Here is a 17,278-nt window from a genome sequence, read left to right as displayed (position 1 = left end):
CGGCTGAGCAGCACCGTGAGTCCGCTCCTAACCATCTTTTCCGTTTTCCTTTCCTCCACTCTCTGTCTTCTTAGGTGGCGCGTTTTTTTTTCTGTTTCTCCACAGACCTCCTGGAATCCCTGTTGACTCCGACAAGACTGCCTCCCATGTAGGTAAAGAAACAGTACTGCACAACTTTGTTCTGGTGGTTAACTGACGGTCTTCCTCAGCTGGGGCCTGTTGAGTTGTGTAGATATGCTAATGCTAATGCAACGACCTTTCAATTCTTCCCCCCAGGAGCGCAGCCACTCTGGTCTTCCTGTTTGGGGCCCAACCAGCCAAAGATTGGATTTTAGACAGACCTCCCTCTGGATCAATTCTTTTTTTGCCTTGCCCTAAAAAAAAAGAAGAAAAAAAAAACCCTCTGACTCGCTACCCAACACTCAAGTCTTTAATCAAGCAGTGCCTGGCAAGACCTCCCTGTCCCTCGGACCACTTCTCAATTAGAAATGCAAAAAGACAAAAAAAACAAACAAAAAGAAAACCCCCGCGACGGTGGAAAACGAGCAGCTGTGTATGCTTTTTTTCCGCTTGACTTTTGTAGCTGCAGCTCCGTGGCTGCTCCTGTTTCCGTGGATCGGGCCAGTGACGCAAAAACAGCTGCAAACGTGTTCGGGACTCGGGACATTTCTCCATCCTGCTTCCTGTGAAACATTGAAATGATGTTTTTTTTTGTTTGTTTGTTTTTTTTTCCCCCCCCTGGGGAGTTGGGAGGGGAAAGCCAGCAGTTTACAAAGCACACTTACATTCATGGACTTAACGTGGAGGTTTTTTCTTTTGCATTCTGTGTTCATATTTAATGATATTCATTACGGACATGAACCCAGAGCAGTTTTCTCTTCGACTGAGGCCAGCCGGCCGTTCTAGCTGGTGTGAAACTGTGATACCAATCAATGACTGTTAGCCATATGCCTTCTCCTCTAAGCCCTCAGTCTGCTTCGTGTCGCTAAGGTGTCAAACTCACACATGTGTGTGTGTGTGTGTGTGTGTGTGTGTGTGTGTGTGTGTGTGTGTGCAGCTCCTTCCCTCGTCATGGACTATGATGCAAAGACACACACACACACACGCAAACGCACACATATCGCATACACACATATACACACACATGCACAGTGCTGCTGATGGCCCACTCCTTTCCCAGAATGCACTGGTGTGTTGTGGGATGGGGTGGATTCTTGTCGGGGGGGGGGAAAGGCTGTGTGCACGCCGCTATTAGTCCTGTGTTGTTGTGTACTGTCTTAAACATGACCCGTGTAAGGAGATCATCAGTTGTAATGTCTTTACTTGAGGGAGGAAGCGGCCCGTTGTCATTCAATTACGGACGCAATGGCACTTGTTATCGTCTTGGAGCATCTCTACAGTCAGCCGGCCTCATCTGCCGCCAGCCTCGTTACCTGTGCTGCGCTCCGGGTGGCTTTCTGCGCAGTGACAGATGTGACTGGAGGCCACCCGGGAACGTCGTCATCGCTGAATCGACTTCGCCGTGCCGTGTTTGATTTTTCCAGTTGTGGGGCGGCAAGAATTTGATTTGCAACTCGTTATTTGACGTTAAAAGTTCCGACGTATTAAAGAACCTCACAGACGCTCCAGAGGCCCGATTGGGAAAAAAAAACCAAAAAAAAAACAGGCGGATTCTTGCAAAATGTGAACACTTCCTGTGCCTGCTGACATTCAGAATGGTTGACTCACCCCCGCATTGCTCACATTTCCCGAGTTAATAACACCATTAATATTCTTCAAAGAAAAAAATTCCAGTGTCAAACATGTAAATGCCAGAATGTTTTTCACATTGTAGTTCCCTCAAAGACGGCCTTTCACAGGCGAAGAGCTGCCTGTGACCTCCAGCGCCTCAGAGCACGAGTTATGCACTTGCACGCGGGCACACACACACACACACACACACACACACACACACACACACACACATACATACATCTCCTCTGTTGTGTGGAACACATGGGGCATGGAACCCCTAATGCATGAGGCCGACTGAGCCGGTCATTGTGTCACCGGAACAAAAGTGAAGGGGAGCAAAGACGGGATCTGAATGCAGCGGGGTGGGGGGTGGGGCGGGAGGGGGGTGGGGGGTTTGCATCAACCCAAAATGAGAGATTGTTGCTCAGGGTGCCAAAAGAACGGTGGTATTTTTTTTTCTCAGCTTCTTCTCAACCGGAGCATCGACGGCACTGATCTGTGCCTCGGCCTCAGTGGAAAACTCCATTTCATCTCTGTTGTGGGGAGGTAAATATTAACATTCTACCAGAGGTTCGCTGCCAACACACTGTCACCCTGTATATGAGAAAGTGTGCTTGATTGTTCCAGTAAGTCCAGCAGCTCACTAATACCTCTGCCATCGCTCTGGGCCATTGTGTGTGTCTGCGAGTGTCAAACTGCCCCTGTGTGAGGCGCTTTGTTGATGAAGTGGCACTTTTAGGGTAAACCGTGATCATTATGACGCAACGAAGAGAAAGTCTGCACCCTAACCTAACCCCTAACTTGTAAGGGCAAAATGACTGCCTCTCTCTGATCTGAATAGATGCCTATATTAATCCAGGTCTTTAAAATGCGTTGCTCAAATTCAGATTTAAAATGAATTGATTAAAGTAATATCTTTTCCACATGATTATGTCCTGACTCACAAAGGAAAGCATTAGAAAGCATCAACATCACTCTCCGTGAGCCGCAGCGCCACAGATAGCTCATCGATCGCTCCTTGTTTTTGTCGAAGGGCTGCGAACGACAGAAGAAGCCACATCCAAAAATCAATAGGAGGGTACTTTTCACGATGTAAAGATTGTTTTTTTTTTTTTTTTTTATCACGACAGCGGCGATTGTTATCAGCGTGGAGGCTCTCAGAAGGCGGCCAAAGAAATCCCACAGTCAGTATCCAAATATTGAAGTAACACATGAAGAAAGCTGAAGAAAACAAAAAACAAACAAAAGGATGAGTCAGATATTCATTTTGGGGGTGTGTTCCAAATGAGACACTGTGTTGCTTCATCTTCACTTCAGTCTAAAAATGCTTGCTAACAAGGAAAACTCCCTGACGTCGTTAGCATGCTTGCAAACATGGCTATAGCGTCGACTTGCTGATTTTCCTCCAAGCTATGACAACACATTTCAGTCTTGCATTAATGCTGCGGTGTACATCATGAAGTGATTCTGCTTCACTGTGTGATACATTCTCACATTTTACCCTTGGGCAGTTTTTCTTTCTTCTTTAGGCCCAGATGTGCACAACCCAGCGCTCTCAACATTCGCACAATGCAGCAGGTAGCGTTAGCCGTTGTCACTTCTGGTCAATGCAACACGGCAGCGGAAGTTTGAGAGGCACTGCGGGGTGGTCTAACAGAAATATGTGATTCGGAACACGGCCGTTGTGACGGCCGCTGCTCTGAAAAAGGGAAGATTGTTGCGAGAAGCTTGGATCAAGGCCTCTGTGTCCTAACTAAACAGGAACGACGACAGACGTCGCTCCAGCGTGTTTGATCTTTTTTTTTTTTTTTTTTATGCGTCACTCAATAAAATAACTCAATCCTCCAAATAAACCCACTGGCCTTTAATCTGTGTCGTTGTGCGCACTCTTAATGATGCATGCGCCCGCCGTCTATTTGAGACAGCGCCGCTCATATGCATGTGTCCACAAGGAAGGCGGCGAATGAGAGTGTTGCATAGCCTGTAAAAGTGAATGATCACCTGCCGCAGCACCCACAGAGGTCACCCAGGACAGATCTCCCCTGCAGTCCGCTGTCTTAAATTGGATTAGTCGGGGGCCACTCTCCTTCCACGCTGCTCCTCTCGCTCTCGTTCCCACATTTTTCTGAGCCACAGAATAGAAATCCAGGCGTTTACCCCCCCCTACCCCCCCAACCCCAACCCCAACCCCCATCCCCATAATCACCTGAGCTATTTCTGCCAGATTGCAGTTACAGCCTGTACTTACTGGCCAGCCATTATGGGGAGGTAGGTGACGCTAACAGCATATTGCCCAAGTTTGTTTTGAGTGGTGAGACAAAGCTTAAAACAAAGTTAGCGCCGTCATGCGGGGCTATTTGTTTAAGACGGCGTCCTCAGGTTTCTCATTGTGGTTCCATCTTGTCTGCTCGACTTCCACTCTAAACAGAATCAATGGTTCCCTCTCCAGAACTTGGCACAGCGTAAAGGTGAGTGGGGAACCGGAGACAGCACTGAGAACCTCAAAAAGCTGACATGGCCAGAGGCGTCGGGCAACACCAAACGACTTGGCTAACTGGTCGGACAAAGTGGGACTGTCGTGGAATGATTTGAATTCCATTCAAATGCCAGTGCTTCTTTGGTGCTATAGAAGCAAATTGGCCGGGTGTAAATTGTAGCACTTTGTGGATTCAAAGTATTTTCATGCTGCGGTCGGTTTGACGGGAGCAAATAAAATCAGATGGAGTGCAAATGGCTCCAGACCGGAGCGCTAACATTGGTTTTGCAAATTGTGAGTGCAATAACACGGCAAAGTGAGTCACAGCGATGTAAACTGAGGACATGACTAACCGCCTTCCCAGTTTGAACAAACCCAATCCTACCCCCCCCACCGTGCTCTGCTCTGCTCTGGGAGTAAAAACCGTGTCTTAGATCACTGCCGTGAATGTGGCGGCGGATGATGAATCACCCTGCAGGGCCCTCAGCTGCCCTCCATTTAGAATTGCTCCCTCTTCATTTGCATTTGTGGAAGATGAGGGAAAGACTTCATTCCGGTCATAATTCAGCCTGTTTATGGAAAAGTGTCAATAGCTCCTCATTGAAGAAGTAGTGGAAGGAACAATCGCGTTGAGCTACTGCCGCCGGCCCCTGTGCTCTCACACACGTCTTATTAATCAGTGCGCTTGACACTTTGATTGGAAAAGGATTGCATATCATGGTAAAGCCGTCCTTGGGCGGCTCTGAGAATGTCAAAGTCAGCAGAGCCTCTGGGATCACGCCGGTCCTCAAGCGTTCTCCAAGGACTCCATTTTTCTATTGTTATTATTATTATTATCATTATTATTATTATTATTATTATTATTATTATTCACTCGTGACTGCCGTGTCCGAAACGAAGACATATCTGGGTTTTGGCGTGGCCCACTTTCACACAGAGACGACGGCCCGTGGGAAAACTGCCCGAGTCAACCTGACTAGTTTAGTTACCCAAGTCTCAGTGTGAACGTCAAGCTTTGTGATTGCATTTGGGGATCCATTGCTGCGAGTCCTCTGCATATGGAGGGGATACGGCCAGTCTGTGGATGACCTGCGTCTTTAGGACCCAGAGTGTTGAAGTTCCATTGTGTTTGTGTGTGTGTGTGTGTGTGTGTGTTAAAAGCACACGCAGTTGCTTAATGGTGCAATTAGTAGCATCTCTGGGCGTGAAAGAACGCCGCTAAACAACATCAAAGCGAAACTCTGTTTTCCTTCCACTCAAACGTGTCCCTTTCTGATTTAACCTGTGAAAGTCGCAATAAAAAAAAAAGAAGTCACAACTCTCCAAACGGATTTACATAAAGGGCTACATGTGCTGCGTAGTCACATGGCTCGTACGAGTGGTCCTGCTCTATACCCATAAAAAGGGATTATGACGAGCAAAGACGAGAGAAATCCAAACCTATTCAAAAGAACAAAAAGCAAGTTGAAATGTGACGTGAGTTTAAAGGCTAAATGAGTCACTTTGACGGCTGAAAGTGGACGAGTTTTGTGAAGAAAGAGGACATGATCTATTGGACAAGACATGGGAAAACCATTCCTTTCAAAGCTATTGTAACGATTATCCTAATCTTTATTTATAACACACCCTCCACCTGTTGAAGGGCTCGTATCGAGACTTTGTGTTCCGCTTCCTGCCCTTTAGACACCGTGGGTCGGGTGTTTGACATATGAATAAAGCTAATTTGATGAAATATCCTGCATAACTTTGTTTACAATAACAATTCAACCGCCCCCCCGCCCCCCCCACCCCCCCTCCCGTCTGTCCTTTACTTCACCCTCCTTTGCTCCTTGCCATAACCCAAATATTATTCAAACAACGCACAGTGCATATTCCGGCCCTGTCAGATCTATGTAGGGAATGAGTTTGTTGGGCTCGAGCCCAACAGTCGCGAGCTGCTGGAAATCCGTTTCGATGCTTCCCCTTTAATGTGGCGAGATGAGGATGGAGCGTCCTCGAGGATGAGGGGAGGGGGAGGGGGAGGGGCAGGGGCAGGGGAGGGGGGAGGAGAGGGAGGTGTTTGGTTGCTTGGGTTGGTGGAAGCGCAAAGGGGATGGGGCGAGGCGCGAAAGGCTCTTAATATGCGCCGCGATGCCCGACTGCAGCTCACACGTCTCGTGTGCGGGGCCGAACTCTGGTGAAATATGAGCGAGCCGGGCCGCCGGAGGTGACACAGCCCGCCGGAGGTGCCACAGCCCGCGGACGGACCTCGCTGTACGAGGCGAGACTTTGGACGCGTGTGACGGAATGGACTGACGGCCGCAGTGCGCGCCACCGCCGTGTACGAGGACACGCGCTGGATGAAAACAATAATATAGTGACTGCGCATCGGGAGAACCAGGGTGAATTTCTGCTGCATGCCGCTGTGCTGATTTTCCAGCTATTTATTTTATTTTTTCCCACCTTTATTTCATCTCATTTTATTCCTTTGCTTAAAGTGCATGGAAGAATCTCCTGGAGAGCTGCAGCTGACTCGAGCATGTCTGACACCTGCCTCTCTAAACTAACTCACGCCCGCTTGCCCACTAAAAGCAGAGCATGAACTTGTCCCCCCCCGCCCCCGCCCCCCCACCCTTACCCACTACTAACCCCCGTTAAACGTCAGAGGAGCCGCGTTGTGCCATGAAATTGGCGGTGGCGAAGGATGACGCGTGCCTGGCCGCTGTTTTTATGTGGATTTTCCCCATGTGGAAGTGATGGGAAAATAAAGATGGCTGGAATTGACGCAAAGGGGAAATGAAACGGGCTGGTTTGGCTGTGACACTCAGAGGGCTCTCATAGGTAACTGAGTGGCAGCAGCTCCCCGCAAGCAAACCTTCCCACCCCAGACACCGGATGCCTCTCCTTGTCATTGCGGCACACTGCCTGGAGGTAGAGGCGTCTGCCTGTCTGTCTGCCTGCCTGCCTGTCTGTCTGCCTGTCTGACCATACCTCCGGGTCCAACACGGCTTCTGTAACCTGTAGGACAGGAACTTCTCTGCCCCCATCCTCACGCCGTGTCCCCTCTCCCGCTGCCCCCACTGATGCGCTGCAGCAGAGCCGGAGCTCCAGGTTGTAAAGGCTGGACAGGCGTCTGCTGCTGCTGCTGCTGCTGCTTCTGCTGCTGCTGCTGCTGCTGCTGCTGCTGGCCTTCACATGTCCTGACTGACTGAACAGGTGCCAGAACTGTGAGAGGTTGAAACCTCCCTGTATCTTCACACTGCAGATATGCAGCCATGTCAGGCTGTCCAGTGCAGCTCAGAATAAGCAGAGGTTTAGTGTATATTTTCAATGGTATCTGTTAAACTTTAAATGTCCCATATTATGTCAAATATTTTTGTTGACCAGCGTTTTCCCGGAAGTGGTATGCGTCTCTGGTCTGTGAGCTGCACGAGAGAGAGAGAGGGGGGGGGGGGGGGGAGTCCATCCTCCCAGTTGGTTTTTTAACCCCAAAAAGAACTTTGTCGTGTCACTGACTCCGAACTCTGATCAGTATCAGTGACAACGGATCGGTGTTTTTTTTATCATCATCATCTCAAACAACCTTTGTTTTTAATCATCTTCCAAACATGCCGAAGGTCCAACAAAGAATCAGATTGAACAGGAAGCTGAACAATCTTTCTTGCAGGTTGTAAGCAAATATTTACATGTCTTTATTTATTTTTATTTAAAAAGTCAGCTTCTCCCCATGCACAAGGGAAAGAAATTCATCTGTGAGTCTGTGGAGCACTCAGCCAATAAAGAGCACCCTGTGAGAGATGATACAGTATTACTGGCTGGCATATTGATCTGCCATCGTGCTAAAATGAGGGGCAACTCATAACCTAATACACAGAGACACAATGGAGCCACTTCACTTTGTAGTGCCGGCCCACCCCTCTCTCCTTCCCCCATGACAGCTTCCCCCTGCTCCTGTCCGCTTGCATGTCTGGGAATCTCTGTTGAGTATCGTGCGTGAGACGCTGGAGAAAAATCATTTCAAAATGTCTGATAACGCGACTAAGAACACACCCTGAACAGACGATGTTAAAGCTGTAACTCTCTGTCCTGTTCTGTAGCCCGCCGCCGCCGCCACCGCCGCCCTGCAACCTTCACATCCGTGTGGAGCTTCAAATCTTCCCCACCCACAGCCGGCCGTGGCCCCGCCCCATCTGAAAGCTGCAGGCCCTATCGCCCTCCGCCATGACGGTTGCCACCAGCGACCCTGCAGACGAAGTGGCGGCTCACTCGGTTCAGCCCCACGACCACTATGAGGCCGAGCCGGACCACGAGTGCTGCGAGAGGGTCGTCATCAACATATCCGGGCTGCGCTTCGAGACGCAGCTCAAGACGCTCTCCCAGTTCCCGGAGACGCTGCTGGGGGACCCCAAGAAGAGGATGAGGTACTTTGACCCGCTCAGGAACGAGTACTTCTTCGACCGGAACAGACCCAGCTTCGACGCCATCCTCTACTACTACCAGTCCGGCGGGCGGCTGCGACGGCCCGTCAACGTGACCCTGGACATCTTCTCCGAGGAGATCCGCTTCTACGAACTGGGCGAGGAGGCCATGGAGATTTTCCGGGAGGACGAGGGCTTCATCAAGGAGGAGGAGCGGCCCCTGCCGGAGAACGAGTTCCAGAGGCAGGTGTGGCTGCTGTTCGAGTACCCGGAGAGCTCGGGGCCGGCCCGCATCATCGCCATCATCTCCGTCATGGTCATCCTCATCTCCATCGTCAGCTTCTGTCTGGAGACGCTGCCGGTTTTCCGCAATGACGACGAGGCTAAGTACAGCTTCCCATTCGACCCGGCGTCCAACGTCACCGCTGTCTACGACGGCTCCTTGTACTTCACCGATCCCTTCTTCATTGTGGAGACTCTCTGCATCATCTGGTTCTCTTTCGAGTTCCTTGTCAGGTTCTTCGCCTGCCCCAGCAAGGCCGGATTTTTCGGCAACATCATGAACATCATCGACATCGTGGCCATCATCCCCTACTTCATAACCCTGGGCACGGAGCTGGCGGAGCGGCCGGAAGACAGCCAGGCAGGCCAGCAGGCCATGTCCCTGGCCATCCTGCGCGTCATCCGCCTGGTGAGGGTCTTCCGCATCTTCAAGCTGTCGCGCCACTCCAAGGGGCTGCAGATCTTGGGACAGACCCTCAAGGCCAGCATGCGCGAGCTGGGTCTCCTCATCTTCTTCCTCTTCATCGGGGTCATCCTCTTCTCCAGCGCCGTCTACTTCGCCGAGGCCGACGAACCCGAGTCCCAGTTCAGCAGCATCCCTGAGGCCTTCTGGTGGGCTGTGGTGTCCATGACCACGGTGGGCTACGGCGACATGGTCCCGACGACCATCGGTGGAAAGATCGTGGGCTCGCTGTGCGCCATCGCCGGCGTGCTGACCATCGCCCTGCCCGTGCCCGTCATCGTGTCCAACTTCAACTACTTCTACCACCGCGAGACGGAGGGCGAGGAGCAGGCGCAGTACCTCAACATCCCGAGTGTGCCTAAAGCCGGCTCACTAGATGACCTGAAAAAGGCCAGCGGCAGTGGTCGGAGTGGCAGCGGCTCCACTCTCAGCAAGTCTGACTACGTGGAGATCCAGGAGGCGGGGAACCACAGCACCGAGGACTTCAGACCCGAGGCCGTGAAAACTGGGAACTGCACCCTGGCCAACACAAACTACGTCAACATCACAAAGATGCGTACGGATGTTTAATGAGCTCCTGTGGGGTGGGTGGCGTCCTCGAGTTGAAGCCTGCAGGAGGATGAAGGTCTGATTGCCCCACGGTGACCTACGTGTGGTGCCCCACTTCAGCCGTCCCAAGAACAGATGACTTGGACTCATTCAGAGAGGAAACGGGATCTCTTGTCCCTGCCACATCCCTGCGGCGCTGACCATAGAACTGCCTACCGTCCCATCCAGGACATTCTCAGCCTCTGCATGGAGTTCTTCCCAGTGACAGTATTCATTCCGCTCGTAACAGTAGCCAAATAGTAGCCTAATCAGTGATAATCAATGTTGCTGTCGTCGAGGGATCAATAGTCTCCGCCTTCCTGCTCAAGCTGCCACCGGGAGTTTTCGAAACACAGTGACATTTAGTAGAGTGTAACTTTATTTTCGGATGACATCCGTGCTCAAAAAAATGGAAAACTGAGAGGGGGGGGGGACTGGGGGGAGGGGGGGACAAAAAACAACTGCCATCTTCTCAGAGCTCATAAGCAGCTTAATCAGATGCTCTAACTGCCAATTTCCTGACTCAGAGGGCAAAGAGGGAAGAAATGACAAAGTCATCACCAAGATCACGCCACTCCTGTCAAGGGACAAGTGAAGTGAGCAACAAAGAGCGAGACAAAGACGCTTCTGGCCAAATGGCTTGTTGTTGCTTCTCTCGGGATGGAAAAACACGTTGCATCCCTCTGCAAGATAGTGATAGTGACGGGAGGCCGAGAGATGCTCTATTAGTGCGCCTATGTCTCTGAGCTGGTGTATTTACAGTGTTCTGTTCTCTCCTGCCATGACTCTGCATTTCGTTGTCAGCCGGTGGACTGAGTGAATGTTTCCAACAAAGCCAATGTCTTTCGTTGTTGAGAAAGGTGTGCGTTTTGTAAGCATACGTTAGATGCCTGTTCCCCATCTGCATTTTTAGGGTTAACATTCCCTCTGTAGAGAATGTCTTTATTTCTCCATAGTGCTCAGAGCGAGTGCCTATGTACTTCTCCAACATCTTGACTGCGCCTTTAAGTGTCTTTGAAGCCGCTCGGGTCAGGTTCAACACAGACAGGCAGTGAATGTTGCAGGTGTTTTTCTTTTTTTCTTTTTGTTTTTTTGGACTTCATAGCATTCCATTTCTATGTAAAAAAAAAAAAAAAAAAAAAGACAAATAGATGAAATGATATTCAGGAGCATCCCTGGGTCACATTTTGCTATTTCTGATTCCCGAGTGCCTCATTTCCTTTTTTTTTTTTGTTTTCATCGGGGTGAGTCAGATTATTTTTGTTAGAATCTGTCATCTCCTATGGTATGTTTCTGATTTTGTGAATCTTTAATTTCACCATGTAATATTGTCTAAAAAAAAAAAAAAAAAAAAAATGTTAGATTACATTCGTTCTCTGAATGTCCGCCACCAAAGATGGATCTAATCGATCAATCAGAATTTATTGATGAAGTTTATCTATTTCCAAGTCCCACCAGCAGTGCCAGAGGCAGTATTTAATCTTGCTGGTGCTGAAATCAGCACTTACAACTCCTGGGATCTGGCTTGCTGTATTTGGAAAAGTAATACCATTATAGGTCAAACTGAAAGCAGCTATCGAATTGGTTTGATGAATAACTGTGGCCGGTCATGCGCTGTTATAGCCCATATAGCTGTCCACTTTAACAGCCAATCAAAATAACTGAACTCTGCCTCCCTCTGTAATATGTGAATTTCAATTTTACCCGTCTGTTGCTCCGATATCATATGAATGAAGGCAGCGGTTTTTGGTTTTTTTTGTTTGTTTTTTTTTTTGGAGGGGGGAGTGGGGGGGTCTTATATAATATTTTCCTTGCACCGTTTCGGCGTTCATTCCATTGGTAAATTTGACATCACGTTTGCAGATTCGTGTTGGCTAAATATCCGTCATTAGCTCCACGTCAAAACAAGCTGTGCTGCATGTCCTGTGAAATACTTAGTGTGGCATGAATGAGTAAGAATTATACCAACGTGAATATATCCCTGTAAATGTAGAGGTACTAGCCGCGCAATATGCACATTTGCTGTAGGAGAGACGAGTGTCTTTGTCAGGGCTGTGCTTGCTTTTGCAGCGTCTTGCTACTGCTGGTTTTAAATATTCTTAGCCCACGCAGCTTAGTCTCGGAGAGTTTTCGGTGCCTAAGAAAAAAAAAAAAAAAAAAAAAGGAACAACATGGAAGTTTGGAATGATACATTTAGATACACCGCAAGGTGGCATGACATTCCAAAGGACGGCGGGGAACCCAATAAGAGCTGTGTCTGTTTGGGTTGGCTTTCTGTGTTGGCTTTTTTTTTGGGTTTGTTTTCTGCAATCTCTTCCTCTTCAAAGGCTCACAGCTGCAAAATCCAGGAGCGCGTCTCAGCACAGTGAGAGCAGAACAACAGCTCGGATCTGCCGTCAAGCAAAGTCAGTCAGTCAGTCAGTCAGTCAGTCAGTCAGTCAGTCAGTCAGTCAGACGGTCCGCTCAGCCAAGTGTATCAGGATGCTCCAGGGACCGTCTGAGTGCCCTTATCTCAGATGTATAGGTCCATCATGCTCAGAGTGTGTAGCATCATCTAGGCCCCCGTGTGTGTCTGCGAGAGAGGGCGAGGAAGGCAAGGGAGCGGGGGGGGGAGAGAGAGATAGCAAGTAGCAAGACAAAGAAGATGGTGAGTGAAATAAGAGAGCTTTTAGAGATGAGGCGGGATGAGTGTGCGTGGCTTTTAGAGACAGTGTGGCCGGGGCGATCTGAAACTGATGCTGCTGTTCACAGCCTACAAATACAGATCGAACATAATCTTGAAACCTATTGGAGAAAGAAGCTGCGGCGGGGGGGGGGGACGACGACACCCTGCTTTGGCTTTTCACCCCTGACGTGATCTTTTATATTCCGTGACTCGACAAAGGCGCCGTCTCTACTGCCATGTTTTTAGACTGTTATTACTGTGCTGACTATTGAAAGGACACTGTCAAGAGAAAAACACTGTTTTGGATAAACCAACAGGACAGCTCATCAGGATGATGTGGACCAAGACAACAAAAACAAAACACAAAGTAAACATCGTTGCTGTACTAAGCAACACTGACAGCAGTGCACTGGATAAGCACACTACTGACACACAAACACGCACGCACACACACACACACACAAGCCAGATCTTTGACCTTTGAGACAGTTTTAACACACCGACGTGGACCCGCGGGTGTGGTTTTTCTATTGAGCTTCGACGCTGCAAAGTAAATGGACACGGTAACACGTGAGTGAAACCCACACAGCCACGTAAACAATGTCTGTTCATGTCCGAGTGCTTTTAATGATGTCGTAAAATGCCTAAAGCTTCAGCTGAACAATGAGCTTCTGCTGCCATGTACAGTACTTGTTCCTGTCCAGCAGGGATCCAACAGTAGTCCTGCTGAATTAGTCGGAGACTTTTATTTGTTAGACGTAGGTTACTTTGTTATTATGACTAACGATACAAGTGCAGTATGAAATTAAAGCAACGCCATGTCGATTTTCTACCTTAAGATACTGGTTTGAAAATATTTTTTCTGATTTCATTGGAGTGAAAGAAGGAGAATTGCACCCCTGTCATTTGACACAGTGCCACCAGCTGGCACTGGTATGGGACTATACCGTTGGTTGCCTGCCCAGCACCTTTTCACATGAGCATGCCTTTCTTCTTCTTCTCAGACACTTCAACATTGCCTGCTTTGATCTGTCACCCTTCTTCCGTTACAAACAGAGAACGGGCGAGCGTCTTAGCCAGGCAAGGGGTTGCTATGTGGCTTTGTGAAGTGCTGCCCTAAATGTTTCTTGCGAGAGCGTACCAGGCAGGCAACCCACAGTTCAGACCTGAAAGTCCGGTTGGGTCGGCAGCAGGTATCCCTTCCTCCAGTGTCAAATCAGTCAATCACAGAAATGATTAGAAACTTCAACTTTAAGATAGAAAACGCCATACACGTGGTGTTGCTTTTTAAAATGAAATGTGATCTTAAAAACTGCTTTACCTTATTACTTCAATCGGATTTTTGGCTGAATTGTTTCCTGTTTATTTACGACTACTCGTTTTTTGTAAGTGAATGTGAAAGGACCACCATGTAGTCTTATGCGTTGTTTGGGCTGAAATCCAAGGTCATTTTTTTAAGATTGATTTTCGTAAGCAATGTCTGTTTTTTCCTTTTTTTTTTTAAGCAAACAACAACCAATATCTCAAAAACTGTGTATTAGCTCCTTCATTGTACTCCAACGATCTGTGTGAGCATAATGTATTCTTATTATTATTATTACTATTATTATTATTTTTACTACTGCTCTGATAAAAAAAAAAAAAAAAACTGACCAAAAGACAGTATATCCATTGTCTAACACAAAGGAAGCGTGGATCTGTTTGCCTTAACAGGGACCAGTGAATATAAACTCATTAACACGGAAAACACAGAAATTCTTCTGTGAACTATAAAGCGTATATGAATAATGATGCCCTGATAATATCAATAAAAATCTTCTTTCTAATAACCTCGTGCCTCTGTTGTGTCTTTCCAATGTCACTTGCCGGGATTCAAGAGAATGTCAACCGCTTGACCTCAACAAGGCGTCTGTGTCGTCACGTTGGCCAAGATCAGCCGTTGGCCTCATAAGAAATGGCAGGCAACCCTAGAAGAATACAAGGAGCACCGCAGAAATGTGAAAGGGAATGAGATGTTTCAATGAAACCCACCAGACACCAACAGAGGCCTTTCCTCTTGACTGACAACATCGACTCCTGTACGCATCATGTATGTATTTTTCGGAGAAGCTCCCAAAGTTCATTCCTGAATTATTTTGAACCAGTCAGCCAGTCAGTTGGCAATAGATACGAGGTGATGATATGGAGAGGGAACGCTCTTGTGGTGTAGCGTACCCACTTTTAGCTGAAACATTGCCGTACAGTAAGAGGTTTCGACTATTGGATGAGACAAAACCAAGTCAACGTAGGGCTGAATGAATCATTTTGGCTGGAGATTGTAAACAATGGGCTAAATAGGCTGAAGTGTTTTTGGATAAGATAGTGTGCTCCTGACTCTGGGACGAGAACTCCAGATCAGGAAATGGTGATTATATAGCACCCTTGCAAACCATCACTGAAGCAGATGTGGGATGAAATGGGAATTTAAGCACATGATAAAGAAATTTGGTTTGATATAGTTTAAACTTGCTTTAAACAGGCAGGAAACCCATCCAAAATGAAGTCCACGTATAAAGCAAAGTGTATGAGAAGTTTCTCACTCGGGTATCAGTGAATTATTCAGCAATGCTGCTTATTAAAAAATTGATTTTGCCTTCTTATTCAAGGCAAAAATGGACAAAGACACTTGATAATAAATCTAAAATCAAATGGAACACAAAAGGCACAACATGATTAAATGAACTAATTGTGACAGTTTTAGCTGAAACTCTCCTGCACAGTGTCCACAGTACAGGGGTTCACTTTGTCAGAACACCAGAGGTAAATGGCCCGCAATTCAAAAAATAGTTTGAATCAAAGGAACTGATTGTTGTTTATCACTGTCGTCATGTGGAAGACACAAGTCTGGACCGAGCAGTGAACTTTGGGGCACATCGGGGTCACACACACATCTTCCCTGTGACCCTGCCACAAAAGGCTGCTTAACGATGTCAGAGAGCGTATAGGAGGTTTCTCAGTGCCAGTTTTCACCACCCTTTGTGCTTTACAATTAGCAGGACGTCGCTGGAAAGGATTGATGGAATGTCTCCTTGGGGGATGACCTTGAGGACCTGGTTCAGAGTTACCATGGAACATCACACAAAGACCCTCTCAGATTTTCACACACGCCGCTCTTTCAATCGCTCTTGGGGCAGCGCACCCGTTCATTGTGTGCGTGCTGCGACCGCGCAGGAGCAACAAGCTGTGTGCAGAGAGTGGCGCAGCGCGAGGGGCGGGGTTTGCCGCCGTTGCACGCCACGCCACGCCGAAATTAAGCTGGAGCTTTCAGAACCGGCTTCTCTCCTATTGGACACGACAAAGAACGCGTTGAGTGTGTGGGGGCCCCTTACTTCCTGCCGCCTTGTCACCTCCATTCAAGACAAGCAGCCAAGAGCCAGGCAACGCACACTTGAAGCACGTTGCGAACACACCACTTGCACACAGACTTGTCCAGTAAAAGGTTTTTGTGTCACACACCAATAAGTTGGTAGTTCATCCCAAATTGAATTCCACTCATTTGCTTTCTGTAGTATTGACATCAGTGTGGCCAGTGGGGCCAAAGAATGTGCAGTGTATAAAGTGGATGTGGACGGACCACAGGAGCAGTGTGGACTGTGGGGGAAACGTGGAGGTTTTTCTACTCTGGTGTTTTCATTTATTTATTTATTTATTTATTCATTTATTTATTTTTACAGTATTCTACTTAGCCTCAACATACCGTCATGAAACTTTAGCATGCTAATGTGGATTTACATGCTATGCAGAACCTCTTACAGCAAAGTGGGGAGTATGGGAGAAAATTTGAATTTTAAATGAACTTCCTCTGCACTTTTAAAGACCAGAGCAGTTGTACTAATGAAAACCTTAAAGTTTCATATACCATGTAAATTAATGCAAAGTGCCCATTACTGACGGTATATTTGAATCAACTATCGACCGTGGGCTCTTCAAAGGTTTCATGATACGGCCCCCCCCATGCCCCCACGCCCCCCCTGAAGTGAAGCTGATGCTCTCTGTGGTCTACCAAGAGAGCAAAGTGCTCTATTTATAAGAGCAGCCAGGGGTGGGGAAGTGAGGCGGAGGGTGAGAAGAGTGCAAAACACTCTTGACTCCAGGTTGAACACAAAGTGAACGCGGTTCCAGCATTTTGTGCATCAGCTCCCTTTGGTGGATGTGCCCCATTCTTCTTCCCTTTTTTACCTCGTTGCTGCAGTTTGTGGATCGTTTTTCACCTGTTGGTTTCAAGCGCCCTCGTGTTCATCTCTGCTCACACAACAGCAGCAATGACCACCAAGGAAAAGTAGTGTGTACTGGTAATTCCCTGCCAAACTGATGTGAGCAGCATCATAATGTCCCCCCCTGTCTTTACACTCTATTGGATATTAGCATGTCTGGTGAGCATTGAAGCCAGCTGTCTATTCCAAGTAGATGAGTGTTGATCCACTGACAGCTTGGTGTTCAAACAGTGGGAGAGAAAAAAAAAGAAAAACTATGCTGCTTTTAAAGGGAGCGCAAACTTGATCCCAGCGCTGAATCGATTTGACCTAATTCTTGGGTTTTACCCTTTAAATCCAGGATTTCTCAATGGCCACATGCAGCCTGATGAGCAAAATAAACTGTCTTGCTTAATTAAATACAACCCAAACTGTGTTTTG

General features: G+C 47.9%; 1 protein-coding gene and 1 long non-coding RNA gene across 2 annotated transcripts; both read left to right on the top strand.

Moving 5' to 3' along the window:
- Window positions 1-727: 727 nt before the first annotated feature.
- LOC142885798 (uncharacterized) lies at window positions 728-1,301 on the top strand. Its single transcript, XR_012926335.1, has 2 exons — window positions 728-1,021; window positions 1,058-1,301. It is a non-coding gene; the product is annotated as an uncharacterized LOC142885798 (long non-coding RNA).
- Window positions 1,302-8,133: 6,832 nt separating this feature from the next.
- Window positions 8,134-9,930, top strand: kcna2b (potassium voltage-gated channel, shaker-related subfamily, member 2b). Its single transcript, XM_076022564.1, has one exon. It carries the CDS (start codon window positions 8,411-8,413, stop codon window positions 9,920-9,922), a length of 1,512 nt encoding a protein of 503 aa, XP_075878679.1. The 5' UTR covers window positions 8,134-8,410; the 3' UTR covers window positions 9,923-9,930.
- The last annotated feature ends 7,348 nt before the right edge of the window (window positions 9,931-17,278 follow it).

This window comes from Nelusetta ayraudi, unplaced genomic scaffold (genome assembly GCF_046127955.1).
Source record: "Nelusetta ayraudi isolate G7.1 ecotype Tasmania unplaced genomic scaffold, CSIRO-AGI_Nayr_v1 ptg000012l, whole genome shotgun sequence".
Taxonomy (NCBI): domain Eukaryota; kingdom Metazoa; phylum Chordata; class Actinopteri; order Tetraodontiformes; family Monacanthidae; genus Nelusetta; species Nelusetta ayraudi.
Note: the sequence above shows the minus strand (reverse complement) of the source record. Positions and strands in the feature narration are given on the sequence as shown.

What these genes read in the sequence shown, in the direction of transcription:
- kcna2b (XM_076022564.1), top strand. Translation starts at nt 8,411, where the DNA reads ATGACGGTTGCCACCAGCGACCCTGCAGACGAAGTGGCGGCTCACTCG.